Source organism: Oryzias melastigma, linkage group LG12 (assembly GCF_002922805.2).
Source record: "Oryzias melastigma strain HK-1 linkage group LG12, ASM292280v2, whole genome shotgun sequence".
Classification (NCBI taxonomy): Eukaryota; Metazoa; Chordata; class Actinopteri; order Beloniformes; family Adrianichthyidae; genus Oryzias; species Oryzias melastigma.
The window spans coordinates 14,288,512-14,313,096 of record NC_050523.1 but is presented as its reverse complement, the minus strand read 5'-3'; the positions used below and the strand labels follow the sequence as shown (position 1 = coordinate 14,313,096).

The 24,585-nt window shown below is 37.4% G+C and overlaps 3 protein-coding genes across 4 annotated transcripts; all 3 read left to right on the top strand.

Moving 5' to 3' along the window:
• Nucleotides 1–236: 236 nt before the first annotated feature.
• Nucleotides 237–10,376, top strand: scarb2c (scavenger receptor class B, member 2c). Its single transcript, XM_024299908.2, has 12 exons — nt 237–499; nt 1,015–1,172; nt 1,664–1,808; nt 2,611–2,802; nt 2,888–2,979; nt 3,970–4,089; nt 4,708–4,886; nt 4,971–5,089; nt 6,193–6,266; nt 8,004–8,055; nt 8,528–8,680; nt 9,005–10,376. The coding sequence occupies exons 1-12, from the start codon at nt 377–379 to the stop codon at nt 9,041–9,043; spliced, it is 1,446 nt and encodes a 481-aa protein (XP_024155676.1). The 5' UTR covers nt 237–376; the 3' UTR covers nt 9,044–10,376.
• A 1,846-nt stretch (nt 10,377–12,222) lies between these two features.
• LOC112163350 (liver-expressed antimicrobial peptide 2) lies at nt 12,223–13,231 on the top strand. The gene is made up of 3 exons (XM_024299703.2): nt 12,223–12,365; nt 12,502–12,641; nt 12,867–13,231. Exons 1-3 carry the CDS (start codon nt 12,300–12,302, stop codon nt 12,886–12,888), a joined length of 228 nt encoding a protein of 75 aa, XP_024155471.1. The 5' UTR covers nt 12,223–12,299; the 3' UTR covers nt 12,889–13,231.
• Nucleotides 13,232–14,525: 1,294 nt separating this feature from the next.
• LOC112163369 (iporin) lies at nt 14,526–24,572 on the top strand. 2 transcript variants are annotated; one of them, XM_024299734.2, is made up of 10 exons: nt 14,526–15,087; nt 17,140–18,441; nt 19,353–19,641; nt 19,727–20,665; nt 21,361–21,437; nt 21,520–21,694; nt 21,765–21,870; nt 21,949–21,995; nt 22,939–23,533; nt 23,618–24,572. In XM_024299734.2, exons 2-10 carry the CDS (start codon nt 17,188–17,190, stop codon nt 23,727–23,729), a joined length of 3,594 nt encoding a protein of 1,197 aa, XP_024155502.1. In that variant the 5' UTR covers nt 14,526–15,087; nt 17,140–17,187; the 3' UTR covers nt 23,730–24,572. The 2 variants fall into 2 exon arrangements, with proteins under 2 accessions (XP_024155502.1, XP_036070372.1); XM_036214479.1 differs by lacking the exon at nt 14,526–15,087 and having other exon boundaries at nt 15,588–18,441.
• The last annotated feature ends 13 nt before the right edge of the window (nt 24,573–24,585 follow it).

The following is a 24,585-nucleotide window of genomic DNA, read 5'->3' as shown; positions in this document are numbered from 1 at the left end:
AGATTGTTTATTGTCAAGATAGAAGCTTGCCAAGACATCTACCTTTTGAAAACTGGCGTGTAAAAATGCTCCGAAGCCACAATTTGAGCAACATCGGACGAACAAATAATAGCCAAGACTTTTATAATAATTTCCAGATTTATATTTCTGTCGTTACTTTTATATTTAAGGACTTTTATCATCTTAAATGCTTCGCTGCTCTCAGCGCTGGGAGAAACCGGAAGTTGTGGCGGCGCTGAATTTCATTCCGGATGCGAACCTCAAATCCATCGAGTGAGTTCCTGGGACAAGGGCAGTCTGATCAAAACAAAAACAGCGCACTTTAGCGGCAGTCTGTCAGTGGACGCGCACTGACATCTAATTGTGCTGTTTCATCATGCTTCTGAAAACATGTTGCGTGTACTGCACCGGGGTATTTTCTATGCTAATGCTGATTCTCGGCATCGCTTTGGCTTTGTCTGGTGTGTTTCCACATTTACTGCAGTCGTTTGTTAAAACGGTAAGCATCGCATCGTATCTAACAAATATAGGCTAACGCTAGCTTACGTTGGATAAGTTGTAAAAAAAAGCAAACCGACTTTTTAAATTTGTCCTGTGTGGGTTCTCGTAAGTTATGTATCCGGATAGTTAAGTTTCAATTTTGTCACCGTCCTTTTGTGTTTCCCTAACACTTTTATTTTAATAATTTAGTTTCCTCCTATGACAAATTCTTCAAAAATTAAGTCGCCATTTTTGTACTGGTTTTCTTTTATTGCTGTGTTTATAACAGTCAAATAAACCATTATTTCATGTTTATCTGTCACTAATGTGACAACAGGAAATCCCCAGTTTAATTTAATTGTTTTTTCCACACTTTCCATTATTTCTACTTGCTTTTTCCTCAAGAATTATACTTTAGATCTTAAGGGAATGGATTAAACTCTGATGTCACTGTTTACACGCCATGTGATGTGAGTCAATTCATGTCAGCAGATTATTCATCTTTTTTAACCCACTGCCCTTTGCTCCCCATAGGAGGTTGTCCTTAAAAATGGAACAGATGCGTTTGAGGCTTGGGCAGATCCTCCTGCGCCTATATACATGCAGTTTTACTTCTTCAATCTCACCAATCCCTCAGAGGTACTCAAAGGGGAAAGGCCGGCTGTGGTGGAGCTGGGACCGTACACATATAGGTGAGGCGACGGAGAGGTTTCACTTTTGTAATCATCTTAACCTAAATCAAAAGTAACTAAAACACATACAAGGTGATAAGGAAATGGTTCTAAAAAAAAACAATAGATGATGGGAACGAAGTTTATTAATCAACTTGAACAAATGCTGCCAAGAAAAAATACTAGTGCATAAGGAGTTAGATAAGAAAGCAGCAAGGAAAGACAAGGAAATGGAACTGATGCTCTCACACAAGATTGTACGGGACAACAAAGACATAAAATCAGTAAGACATCTTAAACCAGATTGTGACCTTACATTTTATCATCAAAATGTTCCTGTCTACATCGATATGGCAAAATCTGTTTATTTTTTTGAAGAGACTCATGCTCTTAAATTTCTTATGTCTCCCCTAGTAAGAATAATAAATTATCTTTCAAATAAATCCAAAGCAAAAATAAATGCAGTTCAAAAGTGTATCATTTTTGTAAATTTGTGAAACATTTCTGCACAGAGAGTATCGACCCATGGAAGATGTGGCCTTTCTGGAAAATGGCACTAAAGTAGCAGCTGTCAATACTAAGACGTACATTTTCCAGCTCAACATGTCACGAGGACCAGAGAGTGACCTCATCCGGACCGTTAACATCCCTGCTGTGGTAAGTTCAACTGAGCCTTTTTATGTGCTCGGATTATTGTAGTTGATAATTATTATTAAATGAATGAACATATCTGTAAATGAAGAGTTAAATAAAAACTAATGGGGTGTTGATAAGGATGGTTTTTGATATAAACGTCCTCTGTACACGCACTACGTAATCTAACGAGATTGTACTTGTGCACTTGAAATGAAAACAAGATGTACTTGCTTATTCATCCCAAAGTTTGCATTTTAGTCTTGAAGTGCAAAAATATGGAAATAAAAGAAAAAAAAGGAAGAAAGTAACTATATTGACGCACAAATGAAAGTAAAATTTCATTTGTATCTCCATTGAACTTGTTATTGTTTTTATTGTAATATGAAGTTTTTCAAGGATAACGACAATTAAAAAAAAAAACAGATAAACATAAATTACATTGTGCCTATTACTTTTGAAAATTAACTTTCAAATTAGGTAATAAAAAGTAATCTTATAAAGTACAAATTATTGTATCTTATTTTTTTTATGTTTAAATTTGTGATTTTGTGGCTGTTCCTATATATTTGTTATCCACCTAGAGTGAAAAAGTGCATCTTTATTATCTGGATCAATTTATATATGCATTTATATTAGTATTACAGTGATATTATTGCAATAAGTGAACATTTTGTGAACAGTTTATTTAAAAAATAAGTCTATGCACAGTGACATGTTTAAAACATCTTTTTCAGTGATTTACTGGGGAAGTATCACTATTTGTTACTTACAAATGTGTTTTTCCTTTAACTGATCTCCTTGCCTGTCTTTGTTTATATGGTAGACTGTGATGGAGATGTTCAAAGACTCGTCCTTAGAAGCCAACCTGATTTCTGCCTACATGAAGTCTACTGGTGAAGGCCTGTTCACCACCCGCACCGTGGGAGAGCTCCTGTGGGGATATGAAGATGGTTTACTCAAAGCCCTCAAACTTTTCAGACCTGGCTTGGATGATGTTTTTGGACTCTTCTATAAGGTTTTAATTATTCCAGTGAAACATAAATCCTAACTTTTGAAGTTAACCGTAACAAATGAAATAAACCTTTGTCTTCTGTTTGCAGTCCAATGCTTCAAACGATGGACAGTATGTGTTCTTCACTGGTCAGCAGAACTACAAGGATTTTGCTCGCGTATCAACATGGAATGGTGAAAAGTAATGGACCGTTTTTTTTTTTTAAAACCACCCCAGTTTTTATAACATACATTTTTATTAATCTGTAAATTGAATTGAAAAATAGCTGAATGCGTCATGAGGAACTTCATGTGCAATAGTGTCTTTTTTTGTAGTATAATACAGTAAATACAAAAAAATGTATCTGTTTCAGTTAAAAGAAGTTATTACAGTGTCAAACCAGAGCCTAAACCAGGGCTCTGCAACCTGTGGCTCCGAAGCCACGTGTGGCCCCTTTTCCTCTCCTTTGTGGCTCTTTTATTAAAGAAAATAAAACGTTTCTAAATGTTAAAAAGTAACTGTAAAGTAAGAATTGAGAAAGTAGTAAAGAGGGGAAAAAGTAAACTAACTCAAACATTTTTGTGCGTCCTGCCCTGTACTACAGAAAATACATGGATGTCAATAAGCACAACCAGAATTAAGGTGAACCGGATTATAAAGCAGATTTTTCTATTTTTGAATAAATTAAGGAATTTTAAGTGTGTTCGAAAAATTTGGCAGGGGTCTCTTAATTAGGATATACTTCTTTTTTTTGTTAGATTTACATTACATAACTGTACTTTTATTTAATCACTTCTGCCATTACATTTCATGTACTGAGATAATCATGGTGTCTTTTATTTTGAAAATACCTCATGGGAACTTCTGTCAAAAGTTAAAAAAAAGGCTGTTTTCTTTTAATGTTTTTGTTTTATTCATGCAAAATGAACAACAGATCATCTATATTTATCATGATAGTGACAATAGCATAAATATAAATCAGTGTCTTATTTACTTAAGGGGTGAGGGAAGACTTTGTGAAAAATCCACCCGAATGGCTCTTTCTGAGTTGAATTTTGTAGACCTTTGCCCTAAACTAACATAAGATCGTAAGCAAAATGATTAGATTGTGGGTTATTTAAGTCCCAGAAACCTTTTTTTCTAAAGGAGTTGTACATACCACCCGCAAATACGTTTATTTTGCTTTTTCAGCTCCTTGAACTGGTGGACATCGGAGGAGTGTAACATGATTAATGGAACCAATGGTGCCTCTTTTCATCCGGTTATCACCAAAAACGAGCTGCTCCCCATGTTCTCCTCTGACCTGTGCAGGTGAGATGCCCAATTCCTCTACATTTTAAGCCTTTCTTTAGATTAGTATGTATCCAGTTTATTGACAATTCATTAACACTTGTTGTTTTTAGATTATGAAAAGTTTTTCCATTTTTTTGCTGACATATTACAGAAAAACGTGCCTTTTAGGCCACATTTGCTGACTCAGCACCTGTGGTTTTAGAACCTGGTGCTGAAAAGACTCACCCGTTGCTCTTTCTAATCCCTTTCCTCAGCACTATGCAGCACGTCTACAGATTGGATTATGAATGCCAATTGAGTCTGACTGGTTCTGTTTTCTTATTAGCCTTTTAAACGAGGTCACAGTTAATCCCAAGACTTGATTAGAGCTGCTAAAGCAAACAAATACTAAATATGTCAGAACCAGGAAATTTAGCTTTACAATGCACTCATGACAAAGGTTATAGAGGCAATAACTTGATTGGAGGACCTTTGAACATTTCTGCTAAAAAGCTGCCTTAAATCTGGACAGGTTTCCTGTAAATGAGCTCAAATTCCAATTCAATGGAAAGCCTATTAGGCCTTTTAGGAAATAGGCTTTACTCAAACCCCCCTTCGCCGCCAAAAATGACAGAGCTTGTGATTTTTGTTCCAAAGGTCTTTGTATGCCGAGTATGAGGACGATGTGATCGTGAAAGGGATCCCCGGGTATCGCTTCATCCTCCCCAGTGAGGTGTTTGCCAACAAGAGCGTGAACCCGGCCAACGCAGGCTTCTGCGTGCCCGCGGGAAACTGCCTCGGCTCTGGCCTGCTCAACGTCAGTGTGTGTAAACAAGGTGCGGAAGCTACCCAGCAACTCGGGTCTGTTTTTGACGCAGGATGGCACTCTTTATTTGCATTTTTTACATTTTTTTATTTAGGAGCCCCCATCATCATGTCCTCGCCGCACTTCTACCAGGCAGACGCGAAATATGCTCAGAGTGTTTTCGGCATGAAGCCTGTGAAGGAGCACCACGAGACGACTATTGATATCAACCCGGTGGGAATCCATTTATTTATTAATTTTACTTGTTTTTGTTGTTAAAATACAGCAGTTTTTTCGAGGCAGTTCTATGAAATAATACCACTAGGTGGTAGACTCTCTCAGTGTTGTTTGTTTTGCCAACAGCAATCCAGAAAACACACAGCTTCTCTTCAGACGGTGGTTAAAAATTAAAGTAGTGCTGCTTGGTACGGAGCTGTCGCCAAAGATAAGACCTGACAGCTCTTATCATGAGTGATTCTGTCATAACCAGGTTGAGCCGCCGGTCAGCCCCGATAATGGACAGAAGTTAAAAAAAAAACACTTGGCAGTGAACATCTGCTCACCTGTTTACCCCTAAATTATACAGAACTATGGGAGTTTGAAATGAGGGAACCATGTCGTTTTTGCAGTGTTTTCCACCTAAATAAAATAGATCTTTTTTCTTATTAATTGGGAAATTCAATGGGATGCTAACAGTTCCTCTGCTCCCTGAGGCTAAACAAACAAAACTCTTGTTATAAATAGTCCTGTTATCATTATTTAATAGATCTAAACATAGAAACTTGAAGTGAATGACCTGTGTTGTGAAATCTGTTGGTTTTTCTTCCTTTTTGGTCAACTCTCCATTTGAGGCCTGCTAAATAAGTGTCATCTGAAGGAACTAGTTATTGACTTTTCACCCTGACAGATGTCTAGACACGCTTTAACCTGGTTGCATGTGACTGTAAACACTATTTAAACTATTGTATGTTGCTCTTCTGTCAGTATAGCCTCCATCTTATTACAACCGCACCACTGCATGAGAGAGTTAGGACTTTTGACCAATGATGCAACTCTTGGCTTCAATGCAACTCCCCCACTGAGACACCTTTATTAACAACTCAAAGACAATTTTATTTTGCTAATTACAATATCATACAACCATTTTAGGGTTCCAAACATGCATAAAATGCACGTTTATTTGTCAAATTCTTTGAGTTTTTATACTAAAGTATGATTTTTTTTTCCTGATGTTTGCTAAATATAAAACAATAAATTAAGAAAATGTCATGGAAAGATCTAGAATGTCAAATTATTAATAGAAAGCCAGTTGACATCAGTTTTCTTGTCTTTTGCAGCTTACAGGATTCCTCCTCCGAGCGGCTAAGCGCCTCCAGATCAACGTCTACGTGGAGCAAATTGAAACCTTCAGGTATTCTTTTTACTCGTCGAAACATCGCTACAAACCTTACAGTCACTTTATCAGCTTCTGCTAAAGCTGTAAGAAATAAATACATGACTATGCATGTCTGGGAATTGTTGCTTGTAAGATAAAAGGCAGTTATGACAGCGTCATCATAAATGTTGAACTTTTGGACATTTGCAGCTCTTTTATGTACATGTTGTCTGATTAAAAAAAAAAAAAAAGTTCATTTTTTTTTTAAATCCAGAAGTTTAACTTGCTTCTTTTGCTTTTTGTATATTAATAGTCATGTATGGAGCCAACAAAAATACGCAAATTGACTCAAAGGAAAACTTCTTTTTAAACTAAAACATCCTCTTACCTCCACACACACACGTGTTTGCTACTTTTGCTGTGAGAACTTTGATTTTTATGTGGGTGCTGCCACTTATCATCAGAAATCATATCATTAGGTCACTGTAGTTCACATGTATGCAATAAAATGTTAAATAGGCTCAGTAGGTCTTTGCTTTAGTAGGTAGCATTCCAGAAAAAGGCACAATTAAGTTCAGAATTTAATTGGTTTGAAGTTAAATCCACATTAAACCCACAAACACAACCATCTCCATAGTATAGCACGGTGGTGGTTGCATCATACTGTGGGGTTGTTGTTTTTTTTCTTGTAATATCGGCCTTAAACATAGAATAGAATAAAAAAAAAATGTTTTGATCCCACAAGGGGGAAATAATCTTGTCACCATACTGTAGCTTTATTAAAAACGGTAGGTAGATGATAAATAACACTCAATTTTTTTGAAAAATGGTAAAAATGGCAACTAAAGTCATTGTGGCGTCAATGAAATAGACATTTGCAGGATTCAGTTTTGCCTTAAAAATCAAAGCCAAAACATTAAGAATATTGAATTCTCAAGCTTGTACACTTGTGAAGCTAGGATTATAACAATAAATGATCACAAGCCCAATAACCAGATGTGACGAACGTTTTAGGATTCATTATTTAGGTAAAGATCAGCATATTTAGATGACCACATGACACATGTTTTTTTTTTTTAAGGATGTGGGAGAAGCCACTCAGACTTTGGGCTGCACTTTTACCTAGTTAAGGACATAATTCTTAAAAGTGAAGGAGCTTGAAGGCAGTTTGACAGTTCGTTCAGTCAGACAAAAATTTGTCAGCTCAAGGCGACTGACCAAGCTGACCTCGCAAAGTAGGCGGAGCCTGGGACTGTTTGCAAAACTGGGTCAGCGGTAACGGATCACCCAACTGTTGATTTAGACAACTTGTCAAACATTTGTGTTCTTATGTGACATTATATACTTCCCTACTCATTTCCTTTTCCTTTATGTTGAAATCTTTCATCCTGAGGTGAAAGGAAACGTTAGCAAGTTTTTGACTCAAGTGAGGAAGAAATAGACCATAATTGCTAACGCGGTCACTTCTGCAGAGGGGGTGTGTTAGTAGGACACAAGTTTGTTTAATGTTGACTGTCTGTCAACACACTCAGAATCGCAGACTTTGCACTTCAGCTTTGAATTTTTATTTAAATTTCAAACCGTTTTGCAATTATAGAAGCTGATGCACAAAGCCTGATGAGTGAAGTCAAGTTAAAATAGTCCAGAAGATTTATGTTGTTTTATTGGTTGTCAAGCAGGCTGTTAAAAATGAAAATATATTTGTATTTATTGATAATTAAATATTTTAATTAATTGTTAATTAAGGAAAAATGTTCCTGTTGTTTCTTTCAGTCAAACAGGAAATGTGAGGACGGTCATCTTCCCGGTGGTTTATCTCAATGAGGTACAAACACAACTAAGGATTTCTTTGCTGCATGGTTACATAAAACTTCTGATCTGCATAAAATAGTCATCAACGTATTTGACAAAAATAAAGGCAATTGAAAAGGAAGAAGCTGAGGGTTAGTTTTAAAAAATAAATTTATCATCAATACCATCCTGATTCCAAAAAAGTTATTTTTGTTAAAAAATGTTTTCTATTGAAATCAAGCAATTTCTCTTTAATATTTTTATATTTTAAACTATATATTAATTTATTTGTGCTTTTGAGTTTATAAAAGAAACTATCAAACCAATTTTATTCAATACTGTTCTTATTTTTAGTAGTATTTGTGTTTAAATATTTGAAAAAAATAATTTCTTTTTTGTCAAATTTGTTAAAATTTAGTTTTTTTCTGTGATAAAAATGTAGATAAAGTAAAGTAATTGTCAGTAATGAAGAAGTATCCTCACTGTCTTTTTTTATGGATCATCAGAGCGTCCTCATTGACGACGCGTCGGTCCAGAAGCTGCATACAGTCGTCGTTGAGAAGAACGTGGTGGAGAACATCCCGTTCATTCTGATTGGTCTCGGTGTCCTTCTGGGGGGAGTCTTCATGATCCTCGTGTGTCGACAGAAGGTCCCTGAGGTGAGTACAGGAGGTGGATCCCCCAAATATCTTTAGTGAAACAAAACTTATTAATATCAGAAATGATCAAAACATTTCCAAAAAGGCTTTGATTAAATGCAAAATGTACATGTTTTAACTTATTTACATCTTGTTCATTTTGGGTAGCAACATTTAACAGCAGTTAAATCATAAAAAAAAAAGATTTTTAGCCAAATTTGCCTAGGGGTTCCTGAGAGGTTTATCCATTATTTAAGGGGAATATTTCCCCTTAAATACATGTCAAATGAGAAAAAAGTGACAATAAAACAATTTTTGTGTTTATTTATTTATTTTCCCCCCCAGAGCACCGTTGCAGAGCGTCAGCCCCTTCTGTCCTCGTAAGAACCAAACAGACAGTGGAGAAAACGGCTGGTGTGTCTGCAGTGTTACTTCAACGGTTTTTGTGTCTCCAGTGTTTCGGACATTAATCCTCAGCAACCACTGATAACCAGTATCTTTCCAAGCTGTTTGTGTACCTAAATAAGAAGGTCTGTGCTTGTATCTCACATCTAACAAGAAATGCCGTTACTGTCTTTTTTTATTGGTTCTACCATTTTTTTAAGCAGCTTTCTACAATTTTTGAAGTAAATGTAAAAGTTTGAATTGTTGGGGGGGGGTAAAGCAATTCATATGAAAAACCTGACAATTTAATCACTTTTTTATGTCTGTTTTCTGTTTATATGCATAGGACAACTAACTGCAGAAAAGTTTCCCAAAGACTTTTGCAAACCAATACAGAATTTAATTTAAATGTTATTGTTTGTATGTATGTTTTGTGAAAAATATTGCTTCTAAAGCCTGGATTTTTTTTTTTTTTTACTAAGCATGTTGCACTGAAATAACTTTAATAATGCATTTTAGTTTCCATTTTTGTATTCATTTTAATTTTATTTCACACAAAGCAGAATTTATAAAGTGTCTTAAGATAAAAAACGAATGTTTTTAATCATTATAAATGCCCTGTTTTTTATAGTATTTGCCCTTTAACAATTACTTCCTGGATGATAAAATTGAATGTTTAATGAATGGGAAAAAAATTGTTTGGACAAACATTATTAGGAGAATTACAAAGTTATGGTAAAATGAACTGTGATGATGCAGCGTCCACTTTTGTTCAAAAACTTTCCTGAAGATTTTGAAGTGTTTTATGGCATCTTCACGTCCTTTTAGGAAAAAAAATCAGGTCAGAATCAGATGAAGGACTGATAAAAGAATTATTGAGCAGTTTTTACGAGGTTGAAAGTGCTTTATTGTCCAAAATCTTTTGTTAAATATGAAATTGGCTCTTTACTGTAGCTTAAAAACAGCCCATACCATGATACATCTTCCCTCACATTTACTTTCTCAGCTCGCGGGAGCAGCCAATGTTGCTTGTATTTTTCCAAATCTTTTTAAATGTAAACGCAGAAGCAAATATGTACTCATCTGTGATATTACAACTCTCAAACTATTGCTAAAAATAAGTCTTGATGGTTTTGTCCACAAAGTGTTTTTTTTTTTCTCTTTACAGACATATCTCTTCCGTTTCAGTTTTTTCATGTTTTTAGTGGTGAAATTTCCAAGTATAGAAAGTTTGCACCACTAACCCATGTGAACATCAGTAACACGTACAAACTGTGGATGTGTGCTCAGCATTTCATGCAAATTACCAATAAATGTGTGTGTAAATTATCAATAGCACGTGACGTTCATTGTTACATTTTAGTTGTTGTTTTTATGCATTGTCTTAAAAAAAACACTGGAGATGATAATGATGATAATAATTATCCAACTGTGTTACTTTTTCTGTGGGGGTTTATCACACGGAACAGTGCAACAATATTTCATAAAGCTGGAGCATTAACCTCTTAAGACCAAGCTAATATTTGAGTTAACCCTCCTAACATGTATTCACAGGGCCCCAATTAAGCAGAAAACTATACTGTAATATGCGTTACTGTACTGTATTATACTAAGCTATATTATGCTAAAATATAGTATACTATGCTATACTGCACTATACTATACTATACTATACTATAATATGATACGCCATACTAAAATATAATATGCTAGGCTAGACTATACTATAATATGCTATACAATACTATAATATGCTAAACTATAATATGCTATGCTATAGTATGGTATACTATACTATATGCTATGCTATACTATAATATGCTATACTATATTATGCTATACTATACTATATGCTATGCTATACTATAATATATGCTATACTTTGCTATGCTATAATATGCTATAGTATATTATATGTTATACTATACTATACTGTACTATACTATAATATGCTATACTAAACTATAATATGCTATGCAATACTTAACTATGCTATAATATGCAATGCTATACTATAACATAATATGCAATCTATACTGCTCTATAACGTTCTTTGCTATACTATACTATAATATGTTAGGCTATACTACAATATGCTTTGCTATATTAAAAAGTGCTATTTTATAATATGCTATTTTATAATATGCTATATGCTATATGCAGCGCTATACTATACTATACTATACTATACTATACTATACTATACTATACTATACTATACTATACTATACTATACTATACTATACTATACTTTTCACTGCACTGCACTATGGCCCAAAATGTTTTGTCCACATATGTGGACACCATGTCTTAACAGGTTAAACATCAAAATACACAGCTTGGTAATGGACAGGTTTTTCTGTACAATTCCATGATGTTGTTGTTATTGTGTGAATTGACTGATGAATGGAACTTTGAAGTTAAATTTCATGAAATATTTATCTTTTTTTTTACCCTAATTTCCAGACAAAGATTTCAGGTCAGTTGATAGAAAACCCTCGAGGGATCCTTGGTATGTTGATGTTGGGGATGGGGTCATCTGGACCCCACAAGACAGAGAGCTGAACTTTTTTTTTTTTTTTCCATTGATTTTTTATTTTTACTGGTGTCAATGGCAAACATGAAATCCTGTCCTTCATCCAGATTTGTTGTGGGATGAATAACATGTCAATGGGTTAAATAATTTAGCTTTTTCTTTTTTATATTACAGTTAGTTTTAGAGAAATTGAGTTTTTTTTCAAGTCATGATCTAAGTCAAAGGACCTAAATGTTTAGTCATTGGGAAACGTAACTTTCTTTTTAAATTAAGACCTAGATTTTTTTTTTTAGATGTTCAAGTAAAACGACAAAATCAGAAACTTTATTTGTGTTTAAATATTGTTTTAATTTAAATCAACTATTTGTTTTATATTATATTTTATGAACTTAGTTTGATCTAAAAAATAAAAAATTTAGAATATCCTTTTAAGATTCCGGCACATCTGACGTGGCACTGCCCTCAATTACCTTGTAGAAGTGTACTTTGAGTCCTTCGTTGTAAACTCTGAATTCATTGTCAGGAATGATAAGAAGTTCTGTATGGAGATTTGCCTCACTGACTTTGACAGGACAGACCGAGCTGCCAAACTTGAAGTAACAAAAACAGTGAAAGCAGAGGTTAACTCCTCCCAACCCAATAGCAGCCTTTATTACTCGTGACGGGCGCCGGCACACCATCCTTGCATCATCAGAGCTGGATCGCACGTCTGCTCACAGAATGACCGCCCTGCAAGAGAGAATCATCATCTTCTCTATTTTTATGTCTCTCATATGCATCACTCAGGTAAGTTAATCATCTTTAGACTTTTATTTGTTTTATTTGTTTTAGGATAATCATTGATTTTTTTTGTCCTTATATGATTGGTCTACAGGACGATTAAAACTCTTGGAATTCTCAAATCCAATGTTTGTCTTTTAAGGTCAACGCATTACCTCTTCCTGACGAGTGGAGCGGTTTGATCCTGAGGACGAAGCGATCGCTGCTGTGGCGCTGGAACAGTCTGAAGCCTGTTGGAGCCAGCTGCAGAGATCCTTCAGAGTGTGGCACCAAGTACTGCAGGTACTTAAAAACCCCATTTCAAACATACTCTTTCATCTTTTTACCCATTTTTATAAAACCACACAAAAGATTCAGTGACGAGATAAATATTTCATTTTTGTTTGTGCAGTTGTGGCTTATAGGGCTGTTTTTATGATGTGTTAAGGCGTGTACACGTGAATTTTTGCACAGTGTTGGTCAAAGTCAGTCCTGACTCTACACTAAAGATGCCTCTTATCTCCACAGGAAAAATATCTGCTCCTTCTGACACTGTGATAGCAGATGGAAGGACTCTCAAACAAACATCTGCATTATGGACCAGAGCTTCACATGATTGGTTAAAAGATCCTGAGTGACCTTTTTTTTGTTGTTGTTGCTCAGAAAAGTTGTCATGGTAAATATAGTTAATATGGCGCTTTTCTACCTCCATTAAGGCGCTTTACATCTGTTCCACTTGTCACCTGTTTGTATTTTTCATAAGAAAATATAAATACTCACGCCACGTTTTTGAGGTGCTTTGATTTTTATTGGTTCATCTTGTTACCGTGTATTTATTTGTATATATTGTAAACAAATGTGAATATTGAAATATACAAAACAGTTTTTTAAAATATTGCCCATATTTTCTTTGTCTTTTAATGTGAAATATGTCCTTTTTTATTTTAGTGTTTCTCAATATTTCTTTTTTATTTTTTACATGAACATAGTGGAAACATTTTAATCATTTCTGGGTTTGTTTAGATCAACTTTTTAAATCTTTTCGTATATGAAGTCAGCAAACAAATATTAGCAAGTTACAAATATTTTTTTTTTGACAAAACCTGTCCCAAGTTAGTATTTTTACATCAGAATTTTAGCAAAAGTAGGTTAATTAGGCCAACATTAAGGCAAAGATATGGATCTTTTTCCTTTATCTGCTCAGTCGATGCACAGTAGGACATCCTATATCATAAACTGCCAGCTGAGAGATGAACTTCATTTTTTAGTGTCTTTCAGGTATACTTTTTTAAATTAAATTTCTTCAACATTTGAATGGAACTGAAAAGCGTTTCTTTATGTGATTACAAATGGTAAATAGCGTATGCCTAATACTTTCTTAAAAGGCCCACAGTTCTTCACAGTCACAATCCCAGTCACTCATGCACATTCACACACTGATGGCAGCTCAGTAGCCACCAGCATGTAGCCACCAGGACCAATGTGGGATTCAATGTCTTGTCCTGTCAGAGGTCGACCACTATACCTCTGTACCACAGCCACCATGAAAGACATGTAACATTTCTTTTCACTTTTTCAATAGCATCCAGTGACCCGAGGTGTGTGATGAATGCACAGGAAGAGTGATGTGGTGTTGACCCCTAGAGGGCGACCTTAGCTAGATTAGTGAGTCAATCTTTAACATAAATTTAACCTTCTGAATACAAGAAAATAAAAATGTGCTCAAATTAGAAATTTAAATGCTTCTAAAACTAATCCCCTTCACATCTGGTTTCATTGAAAAGCCACAAATGTCCCCTGTAGTAACCAAATGGACTTAATTCAGTAGTAAGCAGTGTTTGGGATATTTAGGTTTAGAAATGCCCTCTGCAGAGGACAAATTTGCATTGCTGCTAGTCACTGGTTGGTGTTGGAGGAAAATATGGAGCAGAAATATTATGCAGCAATCGTATTAATCCTACATCAATTTATTGCAAATGCAGCATTCAACATGGTTTCTTAGCAGTTGTCTTTTTGACTTTTTTTATTTGTTTTTAAAAAAAAAAAACAGTTTAAGGCTTCTTTGCATGAAACAGTCCAAACAAAAACACTTTCTAATAAAACGAATAAAAATAAACGTAAGTTTCCAGCTGGAATGCGTTTCCCTGGCCTTCCAAATAATCACATTTCAAGTTAATAGCAACGACCTTCTGACATTTGTAATAACTACTTGATCAACATATCAGATCTAAAGTAGAAACACTCACAAAAGTAAATTAATAAAAAAATCAAATTTGCAATTTAGTAGATATTATTATGACTGCAATACCACTTTTGAAAAAGTTTGACTTTAATAAATAGAACTTGATTGTCTTTGCAAAAAAGGCTATAATAAAATCATATATTGACAATACATATAAAAATAGTGCAAGTATAGATGACTGTCTTGCCATTAAATAGCTCCATAAATCCATTTTCATTTGCTGAAAATTACATGTACACAAATGTGTATTTGCAGGCTCACAAAACCCACAAACCGGTTCATTATTTTAACATTTTCAGCAAATTAATGGAGACCTATTTTCAGGCTTCTGTCGCTCTCTAACTGGTGTCTTGGATGAGTTGCAGAGCGCTCTCTGTGCTCTCATTGGCTGAAGCCGTGGTGCCGTAACAGCTCCTGCAGCCTGAGCGGTGCTGAAGCGGCGTGGGGAAGGATGCTGTGAAATGCACTCGCACTTCTGTGTGTGTGGGGGGAGACAACACAGATCCGGTAAGAGAGAAAATCCTCAATGATTTTTTTTTTTATTTACATTTAAAGTGTGATGCATGTGTTGTTGCAAAATAAAGCTTTGCATGATTTTATCTCAAAGAGGAATGAAGGATTTCTGAATGACTGTTGTGAATGTGGTTCTCTTAGGAGATTCTCTAAAATATAGAAGGTTTATTTATTTTTTTGCTAAACTGACAACTGTCAGCGACTTTAAATATGTATTTATCTTGGGAAAATTGCATAGGCTTCATGCAAAAAGGTTGATTCATAGAAGTGTGAAGATCAAATGGCTTGTTTCCCTCCAAAGGGGAGCGTTATCTGTGAAATGCAGAATTTATTTGATTTCTAGAAATACTTACGCTATATATCAACAGAAAATTTGTTTTTTTTTCCTTTTAAAGAAAAAGGCAACAAGCTTAAAAAAATTCAAATATAGGTTTCATAACTAGATTTATTACATTGACTGTTATTGCTTTTTTTTAACCTAGTTATATCCTAACAATCAGCATTAAGACTGCAGTGGCCTCAGTCGATGACTGTGCTCTCGTTTGATGGTTTTGAAGTCTGACAGGAACTGACATTTGAAGAAATCAAATTAATCCCAACCACGTCTCTGTGCTCCAGCATGACGATAATGGCCTCCCAGAAAAACAAGAGCCACATCTGCTTTGCAGGAACAATCTGGAGAAGGCTGATTTACCCGATTAGTTGTTTTTTCTGGTACATTTTCAAACGCATGACAGACAGACAGAAAAACATAGGAGACAATATTCAAATAAGTATACCTTTTACGTGTATTTCCTTGCAGGAATGTTTCAGTCTGTGACACATGGCACAGTAAATCCACATAATAATGGATCTATAATAGCAGAACTATGAGAATGTATCTGCCTGCAAGTCATGAGGAATCTACAGAATTTGTCCTTTTACGCCTCATTTTCACAGGTTTATGCAAAGTAAAAGAAAAATCTTGTCATTTTATCTTTCCTTAAAGTGTTTTCATTGTTGCTGTAGATTTTAACAGCTGAATGGTTTTCATACTTTTTTTTCTACAATTTCTTTTAGTAGTATTCCTTTATTTATCCAGCTTTTTTTTTTACAAACATGACCTGGCCAATGTAATGTTTCTGCCTGGACTGAGACCCATCAGTGACAGAGAGGATACTACAAAAAAAGGGAAATATCTGCACATTCAGATTGACTCCCAGTTTATCTTAAAACATTTTTTGGAGATAGTGGAAGATGTCTGGAGTTCCTCTGAGGTAATAGCAGGAACAGGAGGAATGTGAAAGGGGACACGGCTGGGATTTTAACCAGGAACCTTGTAGCTGTGCAGCCAAAGTGCTAAGTAGCATAATTTTATTCTGCTGTCTTAAAAATGTGTGAACACTTCGATAATACATAATTAATGATCCTGCTTGAGATCAAAGTGTTTGAACATCATGAAGGCCTAAAAGCACTCGGAGGATGATAGATGTTTTTAATCCACCTAACATTTCTGGTGGATTTTGGATGTTTGAAGGGGAGTTCTTAGGCTGATGATGAAGTGTATTTACTTTTCGCAGTGTCAGTGGTGCATTCTCTGCAGTGCAGCTGCCCTAGTTACAGAACGACTAGGTAGCTGTGAGAGATCTCGGTTGGCTCGAGGAGAGAGGGGAGGGGTTTGTCGACTAAATTATGGAGTCTTGGTTGTGCTGAGATCCAGATGCAGACAGTAGAGACTGGCTCTGAGGTCCACTTGTGCATAGACTTGTTTTTTTCATTCACCCTCTAATGTTTGGAAGCTTTTTCTAAAAAAAAAAAAAAAAATGAAGAGATAAACATCTAAGAAGAATTAGAGATCAGCAGATTGAAAATGCTTTTTTGCATTTTTAATGTAAGCCTGAGGCTAGAGACCACATAAAATAAAATTCAAGGAAGTCAAACTTAGAACTGTATGCAAATGCTAACAATACACTTACTTAAGAATTTGAAAAATGTATACAAACTTTTTAAATTCTTATTTAGCTTTCTTATTTTCCCCCTGTATCTGATTGTTTACGTTTTCACCAGTTGTAGGAATGTGTGGAAAACCTCCATGATCCAGCCTCCTGCAGCAGCATGATTGGAGCATCCAGTCTCCCGGGGCACACAATGATAGTGTGCCACTTCCCCGTGGGGCAGCTTCCCCCTTGGCAGCTTCCCATCCCAGCTGTCCGCAGCTCAGCCAGAAGACCCGGCCGCGTGTGCTCAGCCGGCCTGACCCGAGCTGCATCTCTGCCCGAGCAGGACACCATCAACAGAGAGCATGCTTTCAGAGGGGGGAAGAGGAACTTTTCCAGCAGCTATGGAAGTCTCACTGAGGACCGTGCCGAGGAGGAGGGGACCAGTGACAGTAGTGGAAGGTGCGACTCTACATCCTCGCCAGAAGAAGCCAGTTCCCATCTGAAGAAGGGAAGCTCTGACGCTGGGGGTCACCTGCGCTCACACAACTCTTTCCTTCCTAGTACGGAACATGAAGAGGACGATGAGGATGGAGATAATCTCCACAGATACTATGAAGACTCATCTTTTGCCCTGCATGGCAACTCTAATTGGCTTCTCAGTAACGGTGCAATGAATTACACATTGTCTCATGGGGATCTGGAAGGTGATTGGAATAATGAAGGGACGATGCTGGGTACTGGAGGGGACCAGCATTGGCTTTCTAACCACCCTAAACAGATGGACCCAGCATTGGCTGAATGTCAGTGCTTCCACATGAGAAGATCCGACATCTCCCTGACGTCTCAGGATAACATATGCAGTGGCATCCAAGACAAATGTTCTCCAGAGCGGCTGTCTAACTGTCATACAGACTCCTCCTGCACCAGCTCTGATGGCATCTTAGTAAACTTTTGTGCAATGTATAACAGGAGCAATAACCCTGCAACACCTCACGATCTCAGCAGCCCTGCAGTTCAAACATCTGACGAATCTGTGCTTCTGAGTCTACAGGCTGTTTCCCACAGTCCAACTGAGCAGGCACAGCACAAACACAAGAGGGTTTGCTCTCCTCCCACAGACGAGGTTCACAAGTGCAGATGGTCTCCTCAAGGTGTCGACTCAAACTGCAACATTTACCCGCAGGAGCCGGAACCCCCGGGCCTCTCCTCTCTGGAGGTGTCGGACCTGACTGCCTGTCTTCAAAGTCAAGCCACGATAGCAGTGGAAACTAACCAAAAGTACTACAAGCTTGTAACGTGTGACCTCTCGTCTCAGTCTCCCAGCCCAGCCTGGTCTAGCCTTACCAGCTGTGCTGAGGGCCAGGGTCATATCAGCCCCTTCCCAACCCCTCCAGAGAATTTCAGGGATCACAATATTGAAGACATGAAGGTAGGCTGGAAATATGAATTTTTAATTTTTTTTTTAGTTAAATTATGTCCAACTTTTTGTTGTTACGAGACATGTTCTACTTAGTTTTCAGTTGGGATTAGTACTAAACCTAAACTCTGTGCCACTTTACTGCTAGTATCATATAAAAAGTGGCTGCACAAATCATACTATTTTTTTTGTTAAAATTAAAACTCAAACATCTGAATATAAATAAGCCTCCAATTGTTCATAGCTTTCATTAGCACTTATGAGTAGAATAAATGACAGATGCATACATGCTTAAGTAACTTTAATCTTCCATACCTTGACAACTGGAGACATTTGTGTGACTGAGGATTTTTTTATTTTATGGTTACTGTTCATTTTGGCAACATCACCTCCAGATAAACAAGTGTTACAACACATTCTTAAGAGGAATGATCTCTAAAGTGATCTGTGATAACAGACTGTACCAATATAGAGATGCACTTGTACTGGGCATTCTCAAGCCACCATTAATCTAGTTTTTTGTGTGTTAAAAACGATTGTTTAAACCCCTTAAGACCTGGACTAATACTTGTGATAACTCTCTGAACATGTAGTCACAAAGCCCAAGTCAGGCATGATATAATATAATTTGATATAATATCACACGATACTGTACTTTACAATACCATACCATAATGGCCTGAGAAGTCATTATGAGCTTTTTTCAGTTAAATGTTAGTTTAATTAAACACTAATTCAATTGATTCTTTGTTGAATTTAAAAATCAAATCCTTCTGTTATCCACACTTTTGTGTGGATCTCTTTACCAACACTTCTACAAAATATCTGCCAAAATATATATATTTTTCTCTGATTATGTAATAAACAGTCATTGTTTTTTGGACTCTAAGAAGTCCTGCTTTGTTTTTAATGTCCCTTTCTAGGAATCAGAGGATCGTAAGAAGGAAGAAAGGCTTTCCCCTGCAGGGTTCAGGCTCAAGCTGGACTGTTCTCATCTACAGGCCTGTGATTATCAGGTTGCCAGCACCTCCACTGACAGAAGCGTGTGCAGGAGGTCAAGTTCGGATGGCCTCCAGAACCACTCCCACACGCCTTATTCACAGTGCCTCAGCCGGGGTAACCTGCATGGAGGTAAATGCAAAGTTCCTGCAGATGAAACCACCCCACTATCTATAAAGCATCACCAAATGAATGCTGATGACACTGAAAGAGGTAAATGGGTTATATGATTTCCCCCCTAAAAAAATAAAGCAAAGTTGTTTTTACTGCTATTAATAGTCTCTCTGTTTATATGTAGGGAAGTGTTCAGTGGGAGAAAACACTGAGAACTACAAGAAGCCCCAGAGACCAACATCACTGCCTATCCAGCCCTTCGTTCTGCTTCCTGAAGGAAAACCACAATCAGAGGTCCATCTGGGCTGTCTTTTGGAGCAGTACATAAACCAGAAGGCTGGCAAGTCTGGAAAATCCCAGCACTTTCAGAAGTTTACAGAGAAAAGAAGTCGGTGTTTACCCAATCATCAGTTATCCCCAACAGAGAACCGTTGCTCCGTCTTTCTGGAGGCTCCTTCCAGCTCTGATACCTGCTCCACCTGCACTCCCAGCCCAAAGTGCTTCACCAACAAACAAGCAAACAAACTTCCAAAAAGCAATCTGGATTCATACCAGGTCATCTTCAAAACCCAAGGAAAGCAGGTTCAAGATAACACAAGTAAAACGGAAACTAACACTCCTATGAACTCTGCTTCATGTCCATCCAACCTTGTTAAGATCCCCACCTACCAAGACCTGATCGACATCACCTCGACGAAGAGCTGCACCGGTTCTGATCCAACCAACTCGACCAACTATTCATCCTCATCACACACACCGCCCACGTTACCTCTAACAGCTGACCCCCATCAGCCAAACGTGCAGGTTTTCCTAACCCCACCGTCAACCTCTCTCCAGCATCTAAACTTCCCACAGCATCCAGCTGCTCCTGCGGCTGTCTCCAGCTTTTCCCACAGAGACTTTTTTCCCACCAGTTTCCCCTCTGTGGCTTCTCTTACTTCCTTGAGCTCTCTCCTCTCTTTGGCTTCTTCTAGCCTGCATCCCCAGCAGTTTGAAGAACTCAATGCAGGGTCAGATCAGATCAAGCAGAGAGGATCTTTGAGTGAGAGGTCTCCCTCAGAGCTCTGCTTCTCGTCTGATTCCACCTACGACTCCATGTCTATCAGCCATCTTCAGAGGAGAGGTGAGGGTTAAACTCGTGATTGATTCTCACAAATCATTTGTAGTAGCAGAAGCTGATCAGATGCCAGCTTGTTTAGATGGGTTTGCCTGTGTTGAGCCACAGAGAGTGGCTCTGAAAGCGCTCAGTGCTGCAGCAGTACCCTGAAGGGGCTTCCCATCAAACATGACCTATTTTTAACTCTCCCTGCACCGGATTGGTGGAACGCTATCCTCTGTAACCTATGAGTCTGCATGCTCCAGGCGACAGCGACGAGAGCGATGCAGTGGGGCTAATAAACTGTGTCATTTAGCTTCACTGCCACCATTTGGGTTTCTTGTTGTTAAATGAGCTTCCAAAGTGTGGATCTTTTACTGGATGGAAGCGCGTGTGGTGCTGTGTCTGCGCTGTGCCACTGCAGGCACCATCAACATGCATTAAGAATTTACTGTGACATTTGCTAAAGCGGCTCTGGATGAGCTGGCGATGGAGATGAAAGAACAGAAAGCTAGCGAGATTGCCCACCCAAATGAAAGAAGCAATGCTTTTATCTTCAGTTATCAGTCAGATTTGCATTCCTGCACCGCGCTGACTGTAAAAAAAGGAGCCAATGCGTCCAATCTGTGAAATTCCACAGCAATATCTTTAACCTGGTTTTCAAATAAACAAAGATTTCTGTCAGAACACTCTAACACGTGCTGTTGTCCTATTGTCTTCAGGTTTGTTGTTGTCTGTGAGCTCTGCAGTGGATTTAATCATGGCCCATTTCAGCAGCAGCAGAGATCCTGATGAGAAGGCATGTTTGACCAACAAACTTTTACTAAAAGAAAATAACGTTTTGTAACAGCATTCTTCACGGCACACTTCTTCTACCACAGATGTGTCTGGGTAACAGCTCCTACAGCCCCACTATTTCCGCTTTGGTCCTGGAACACTTGTGTCCCGCAATCCAGAACCTTTTAAACGATGGACTGAGGGACCACAAACTGGATTTTATTATTGGACAGCGCCGGAACCATTCCTGGAATGTGGTGGAGGCCTCGACTCGGATTGGTAAGTGTTCGAGCGGCACCTTGTGCTGGTGGCATGGTCTCACGTTGAAGGATTGTGTTATCTGCTGCAGGTCCATCTACCAGGGTCCTCCACAGCCTGGTTTCAAAAATCAAGCAATGCTCCCAGCTCACCAGCCACTGCATGAGATTAAGGGCATTCATCATGGGCCTGTTAAAGTAGGAATTTAACCTGTTTATGACGTTTAAGACGTGCAACGGGCCATAGATTTTACTGATTGTTTTTGTGTGTTGCAGCTTGAGGGCTCTGGAGTTCTGGTTCAGTCACCTACAGAGTCAAAAAGGTGGGTAAATAGTAAAATACTATGGAGTAACACTTGTGTACAGGCACAGGCTTCAAAATGCAGGAGAAAGTTTGTATTGAGTTTAATTTATGTATTTTAGCAGTAAAATGTGAGAAGAATGTAACATTTGATTTAAATAAAATAAATAGGGAACTAATAAATGTGAATGACAATGAACTAGAAATGGCTTATTTTATGCTTCTATTATATTTCTATTCCCTTTACATTTTTTTAATAGGTGAAAGTTAGTATCACTCATTGCCCCTGACAAAAGATACTCAAACATAAATAATCTAATGTGAAAATTAGAGCATTATTAATACTAAAAAGCCTAATGTATTTTTTAATATTACTGTTATATATAAACAGATAATAGTTCTACTGAAAAAAACAGTTTTTTAAAGCTTTATGTTTTTTTTTTGTTATGCTGCTCATATTAATAAACATTAACATAATCGTCTTTTAACTACTAATATTCTTTAGGGCTTCACAAAATTGATTGATTTTAAGTGAGCCTCTTTGACAGTTTTGACTGGTGGAAACTTATTCCATAATTATTTTAAACTTTCTTTTTCCACTTTTGAAGCATGTATCTGTCTTATTCATTAGAAACTATAAAGGTTTCAATTCAAACAGCTGGAGGGCATTAAAATATTAATCAAAAATAGTTCATTGATTTGCCAATATATGCAAAACAAACTGCAACAGTTTAGAAACAAGTATTTTGAACTAAATGAAAATGTATAAAAGAAAATTTAAAGCTGCTTAAAAGCATATTTGATGTAAAAGTTAATTTTTAGAAAGAAAATAGCAAAAACAGTAAATCAGCAGTAAATGAGTGATGTGTTTTATCAAGAGAGATATTTGTGAAAGATCAGCAAAAAACACTTTAGTTATCATTACACAGTGTCATATATTTGAAACTGTGATTTTGGCTCCACAGATTTGTTGGCTTCATATTACCATTCTTGGGGGTTCTTGTCAATGACCTTAGGGCGGTGTCAGCCCATGTTTCAGGAGCTGCTGCTCCTGCTGCAGCCTCTCTCTGTGCTGCCCTTTGACCTGAACTTACTGGTGGAGCCGCGCTTGTTCCAGCACCGTCTGCTCTGTTCAGAGACTCGTTCCCCACCCCAGCCCTGCTCAGCACTGCTGGTCACCAGCTGGCCAAAACTACAAACCAACAGAACGTTCGACAGCAGCTGCAAAAGTCACCAGACCACAATCCCACAGCAGAGAAGTCAGCCTGACGTCAGTTGTCAGAGTTTAAGAGGGACCAGCAAGAGTCTGCTGTTGGATCCCATTCCAGAGTACTGGCCCAAAGAGTCCGATCTTGAGGATGGTGTTGTAAAGACACAGAATATAAGGGAAAATCTCTGGTTTCAAACCAATATAGAGTGTTCAAAGGAAGAGAAAATAGAAGAAAAAGAGGCCCAGAATGCATCAGCTTCAGACAAGAAAGAGGATCCTGCTCAAGGAGGAAGACGCTGGTCAAAACTCTTTGGAGCAGCAAATACTTTTGGTAGAGCAGAAAGCAGAAGGTAAGGAACACCGGACAGCAAACAAAAATGCATGTTTAAACTCTAGATGCAATCTAATGCAACAAAATACACCGTATCTACCAGTTTTCACAGACGGCCGTCGCAGTGGCTGCAGCTGGATGCAGCACAGCTGGGACTGTTGGCTCGGACCATCAGGAACCTAAAGGGGGGAGCTCCGACCCGCATGGAGCACTGACAACCACAGCTGGGAGGAGAAACAAGCGCATGCAAATACAGTTGTAAAAACTGAACTGAGTTGCTAAGCACAAGAACTGACAATCATCTGCTTCTCAGAAACTGGTATGCACGTTTTCTGAAGCACTTTGTCTAATGAAAAACTATTTCCTAAGAAAAAAAAACGTTTTTAACAATAGCACAGCAGATAACAGCAGAGTAGTAGCAGACTTAGTACCCTCCATCCATATAAGCTCACAAAAGAGCTTTAGATGTTGTACATGGTCCACATGCCCTGTTTCCATAAACTTACTTATTTTGGGAAAAGAAGAAAACTCATTATTTTTAAATTCAGCAACTTTCATTAAAAGGTTCTTGTTCTGCAATAGTTTTAGATTTTAGAATTTCTCTAGAAAAAAAAAATCTGAGGCCCTCATTCTCCTTCCTTTTAGTGGTGATCATTTATTATATGTGATAAATTTGATTTTTATAATCATATCACTTAATTTAATTGATTTAAATTAAATGAAGAAATTCCCATTAATTCATTCAAACCAGCCTCTCCCTTTTAGCATATTATAAGCATGAATTTGCAGCATGATTTAGGAGATCAGAATGTTTTATACCTCTCTGTTCCTCTGTCGTGTTCAAATAAAAGCCATCTTGTGGCAGCTTCGGGTATTTATCAGTCAGGCTTTTTGAAAGAGTAGATCTTTCTTTTTTTTTGGTTCAAATGAAGGGTGCTGAATAGATGCGACAGTTTGAAGCTTGTGAAAGTGTCCCGTCTTGTTACCTTTCTCCCTGAATGCTTGTTTTACTGCAGAGCAACAATCAACCTCTGCCAATAAAAACTACAGAAACTTTCTTTATGTCTTTTT

Bases quoted from the DNA above. Each gene is read 5' to 3' on its own strand.
- scarb2c (XM_024299908.2), top strand. From the start codon at position 377: ATGCTTCTGAAAACATGTTGCGTGTACTGCACCGGGGTATTTTCTATG. The intron at 4,090-4,707 runs GTGAGATGCCCA...TTTGTTCCAAAG, and splicing joins TTCTCCTCTGACCTGTGCAG to GTCTTTGTATGCCGAGTATG. The intron at 6,267-8,003 runs GTATTCTTTTTA...TGTTTCTTTCAG, and splicing joins GAGCAAATTGAAACCTTCAG to TCAAACAGGAAATGTGAGGA.
- LOC112163350 (XM_024299703.2), top strand. From the start codon at position 12,300: ATGACCGCCCTGCAAGAGAGAATCATCATCTTCTCTATTTTTATGTCT. The intron at 12,366-12,501 runs GTAAGTTAATCA...TTGTCTTTTAAG, and splicing joins CTCTCATATGCATCACTCAG to GTCAACGCATTACCTCTTCC. The intron at 12,642-12,866 runs GTACTTAAAAAC...TTATCTCCACAG, and splicing joins TGTGGCACCAAGTACTGCAG to GAAAAATATCTGCTCCTTCT.
- LOC112163369 (XM_024299734.2), top strand. From the start codon at position 17,188: ATGATTGGAGCATCCAGTCTCCCGGGGCACACAATGATAGTGTGCCAC. The intron at 21,996-22,938 runs GTGGGTAAATAG...TTGGCTCCACAG, and splicing joins TCACCTACAGAGTCAAAAAG to ATTTGTTGGCTTCATATTAC. The intron at 23,534-23,617 runs GTAAGGAACACC...CGTATCTACCAG, and splicing joins GGTAGAGCAGAAAGCAGAAG to TTTTCACAGACGGCCGTCGC.